The 4,346-nt window shown below is 39.4% G+C and overlaps 1 protein-coding gene across 2 annotated transcripts; it reads right to left on the bottom strand.

The window, feature by feature from the left end:
• Positions 1–234: 234 nt before the first annotated feature.
• chst1 (carbohydrate (keratan sulfate Gal-6) sulfotransferase 1) lies at positions 235–3,289 on the bottom strand. Of its 2 annotated transcripts, none has more exons than XM_048159432.1 (2): positions 2,733–3,289; positions 235–1,975 (listed from the first exon to the last, which is right to left on the bottom strand). In XM_048159432.1, the coding sequence occupies exon 2, from the start codon at positions 1,914–1,916 to the stop codon at positions 654–656; it is 1,263 nt and encodes a 420-aa protein (XP_048015389.1). In that variant the 5' UTR covers positions 1,917–1,975; positions 2,733–3,289; the 3' UTR covers positions 235–653. The 2 variants fall into 2 exon arrangements, with proteins under 2 accessions (XP_048015389.1, XP_048015390.1); XM_048159433.1 differs by having other exon boundaries at positions 2,789–3,289.
• Positions 3,290–4,346: the final 1,057 nt, after the last annotated feature.

Here is a 4,346-nt window from a genome sequence, read left to right as displayed (position 1 = left end):
AAAACCTGTGATGTAACAGCAATAATTGGTTTTTACAATATATTTGTAAGTCATATTAACCACCTAAAGCAAGCAAACTGAAGTGCATTATTTTGCTTTAGATTTTTTTTTTTTTTTTTTTTACCCGGATACAGCACCAATGTATTATGCATTCTAAAAGCAAACCAAACACAAGCTTAAACCCCAAAAACTCTGTGGCAGACAAGACTTTACACTGAGAAACAACCTGAGAAATAGTCTGACTGTGACATTCACAATTTTATTGCACGGCTGTTATTATACATGACAGCATTTCAGTCCCACATTAAAGAATGTTTTTCTTGAGAATAGTCTGGGTTCTTTGACCAACAAAATCTTCACATTCACTGTTGTCAAAGCAATGACCAGCATACAGAATATCTTTGTCAATAGTGTGGTACTCTGCTCTAATATATAAATAATGAACATTACTATCTCAATGCAATCGCTGCAATCAAGGTGAAGTTGAGATCTCTTTACAGCTAAGTGTTTTGGTTCTTGTGCTGTTCAGAAAATCATAGGGTGACTGCGAGGGAGTCTCCGAAGTAAAAAAGGTTCATAGTGCAAATGTCAATCACATTAAGGCAAGAATATAAATGTAGAAAAATAGTTGTGCGTGCACATGATTACCTTTGTTACAAAAAAGGTATGAAGGTTTTGTCCTCAATGAGAGAGAGCGACATGTTTTTCAGCTCCTCGGGGGAGTTGACAGCTTTGTAGCCGAGCTCATCTAAAATGTGCTGACAAACAGTTTGTGTGTAATCAACTATGTCATGAGACAATTTCAACCTCCAGCTCTCTGCGTTGGCCGCCGAGTCCCTCAACGTGCCGTACTTATGCTTTGCTGACACGTCGTTATTGCCTCTTGTGTTGTTATGTATCCAGTCCACCACACTTTTTTCCAAAGAAAGACCAAGGAATTCATAAACCTCCTTGGTTTTTTGGAGCGGATTCCTGGCCAGGTCCTCGTATCTCACCAGCATGTACCGTCCTCGAAGCCACGGTGGCCGGCTTAAGCCTGTGGACACCGAGTTCAGGAAGTCGTCACACACTGTTGTGAGCTGAGTCAAATCCAAGTTGTAGGGTTTACGGCCTGTGGCTCTCCAGATCCGCCATAGGCGGTATGTGTCCCGAAAGGTTTCAATCCTCGAAGATAGTATTCCACGCGGGTCCCTCACCAGCTGGATAACTTTCAGATTAAGCCGAGGGTCCTCAATCAGTGCCTTAAGATCGTTGACCTCTGGAATACGCACTGTTTTAATGGCCACGTGGCGTCTTTCCCGACACGATTCGGTAGCTAGGGTCAAGTTAAGGGAGGCACACTTTCGAACACAATCGCCCTCTTCTATATTGCCATCATTGGGGCTGAAGGCATCACAGACCGGCATAGAGCAGAGGGCTTTGCTGGCTCCTCGTCGAAAGAGTTTATCCGTGGTGTGGTTTGCCGGCTGCGGTTTGATGTAACTCTCTAAGAAATACAAGTCGCAGTTGTACAAGCTTCTAAGAAGGTCACGACTGGCTCCCAGCATCACTCTGCGCTCAACAGCGTATCTGCTGGGAGAAAGGTGAGGGATTAAGGTCGTTTGGACATGATAGAGCGGTTCAAAAAGATAAAACACATCTGAGTGCTGGTTGAACAACTGTCCAACGAAAGAGGAGCCACTACGGGTGGTCGCCAAGATGAGGATGTGAGTCTTCCTGGAGGAATTGTAATTAAAATACGGGTACTCATCACACATCCGATCGAAGGACTCCACATCCTGTCCCAAACCACAGTTCAAAGGGTTAGGAACAGGACATATATGAAAAGGCTTGGCTGTGAAAGTCCTGATTGCTGTGTATTGGATCGCTATGGACACCAATGCAAGCAGAATCACAGCCTTCCAGGAACATTGCATGGCTGGGTAACTTCATTTAGATGATGCAGTCCGATTTGATCCTATAGACAAAGATGCAGCTGAAAAAAAAAAGACCTCAAAGTGAGTTCAAAAACAAACAGAAAGTAAGGCATAAAGATATATAACATTTAAATACAGTTTAAACATATAACCAGGTCTGAAATAGCAAACATTAAACACTGAGATGTTTAAGTCAATATCAAAAGAAAAAAAACAACAACTTTAAATCTAAACTTGATCTAAACCTTAATTTCAAGCAGTCAAAGACAAATGTACCTTCAAAATATATTATATTACATTCTACACTACGCTTCACAATGCAAGCCTTAAGCAGTCGTTTATTGCAATATGACACTTTGATAAAGTACTTCACGTTTTAATGCATCCAAACTCCTACAACTAAACGGCTTCCTACAGGCTTTTACACAAGCCTGAGGTATTTAGTTTTTCCCTTGGGGAAATCAGAAAAGCTTCAGCAAACCAGCTTCTAGAATGCAGGCAGGTTACAAAATCAGTTCTTTTCAGAAACTGGCACCAGTTCAGGCACCTGTAGAGAGATGCATTAATTGCAGCCCCTCACAATGCCATATGCATGCTTATTATGATAGGTTTGAAAGGCAGCCGTCGACGACAGCGCGCGTCGAGTTCTGATTTACCGCAGTGCAACACAACTCGGTATTCAGTTGGAAATAAAAAAAAATAGCAGATCCGATCTGACTGTCGACTATGTAAAACGGTGACCAACTTATCCCTTATTCCAGCGCGAACATTTCTAGGCTCGAAAATATCGTGAAATAAATACTTCGATATACTTGCCTCATATAAAGCTGTACGAGAACATGACGAAAATTTAAACAAAAGAAAAAAATCACCATATGCCGCGATGGCTTTGCGTAGTCGTCCCGTAACGCCCGTCATAGACGTTTCATCGCTTTAATTCATGTGTTCAGATGTCGAGGGGTTCCTTGCTCCCTAAAAACCGATGAAAAGGTCGTATATCCTCAAGCAGCTCCATTCATGCTCTGGGTAAAACATTCAAAGACGGGCTCCGTGGAGAGACAACGGATGAATAAGGTATTGATGCGCATCCTCAGACATCTCTCTGTGACTAAACGCGAAACACCGGACGGATATTTCGTTCGTTTGTCGTGAGGAGAAGACTGAAGAGAGGTGTGACTGCCAGTCGGTCCCAGATTAAGTAAAACGTAGACAGCCCTATGCGAATATTCATCCCCTTCCCTCAAAACCACAGTTGACAAAGGCTGAGGAGAGAAAAAAACAGCACGGGGGGAGGCAGATTTGGTTCACTATACGCGTCCTCCCTCAGAACATGTCTGTGCTCGATGCTAAAGCCTTTGAACATGGAGTTAGTTTGGATGAGGTAAACTGGTGGCATCTAGAAATTTCTTTTATAGGCTATATATATATATATGTCTTGAGTAATGTCTTTTATTTATTTCTTTTATATTTTTTTCTTGTTGTGAATCTTAATCTTCTCTCAGTGAATTCTAGATCCTTTTTATGCCTTATGTTACGATTTTCCCTGTACATGTTATTGATTTCTTTGAGTGTATTTTTCCTTCAGACTTGATCTCAAGATGTACCTTTATCAAAGTGCATCTGTTTTCATCTCCTCTGACATGAGATAATGCAAGATCTGCTATATTACAAGAACATGGTGATCTAATCGGATCTGCATCATTAAATTGTTGCAAAAGAAGTACAATAGATACTTTTCCTAGTACCTTCCTGTTATGTAAGCACAGCATCTAAAATGTTTAGTTTCAGAAGACTTTCTTACTTTTTTCATTCTGCAAATGTCTTACTTCTTACTCAATCTTCATCTATTAGATACTACTTTGGATTTTATTTTAAACTAATGAATGAGATAAATTTTTTGATTTGTTTACAATTTTCATATTTATTTCATTTGTTTTATATATATATATATATATATATATATATATATATATATATATATATATATATATAGCCTACATACATACATACATATACATACATACATATTTTTTTATTTTTTTATTTATTTTTTTAAGGAATATGTGAGGACAGACATGCCAGCTGGTGGATTTCAGTACTGACTGACTGACTGACTGAAGGGCTAAAAATAATTATGTAATGGCACAGCATGTGTAGAAAAATAGTGTTTTTCCACATTGTGAGGGTGTGTAACTTCTCACACCTCAATTTATACATACAATTAAGTTTTGTCCTCCATATGATCCTTGTTGGTTTTAATTAGTGCTTGTTTTGGTTGAATAAGCCTTTCACTGATAACTATATTCGTAGGGCAGCACCCCAAAATAAATTCCTTTTCTCACCCTTATATTGTTCCAAACCTGACTTTTTTTAATCGAAAACGAAGCAGAATATCCATACAATGAAAGTGAATGGGAACTATCAAGTTGT

The sequence above is a fragment of the Megalobrama amblycephala genome, linkage group LG15 (assembly GCF_018812025.1).
Source record: "Megalobrama amblycephala isolate DHTTF-2021 linkage group LG15, ASM1881202v1, whole genome shotgun sequence".
In the NCBI taxonomy this organism is placed as follows: Eukaryota; Metazoa; Chordata; class Actinopteri; order Cypriniformes; family Xenocyprididae; genus Megalobrama; species Megalobrama amblycephala.
The sequence above is the reverse complement of the archived record's forward strand: the minus strand, read 5'-3'. Positions and strand labels throughout refer to the sequence as shown.

Bases quoted from the DNA above. Each gene is read 5' to 3' on its own strand.
- chst1 (XM_048159432.1), bottom strand. From the start codon at position 1,916: ATGCAATGTTCCTGGAAGGCTGTGATTCTGCTTGCATTGGTGTCCATA.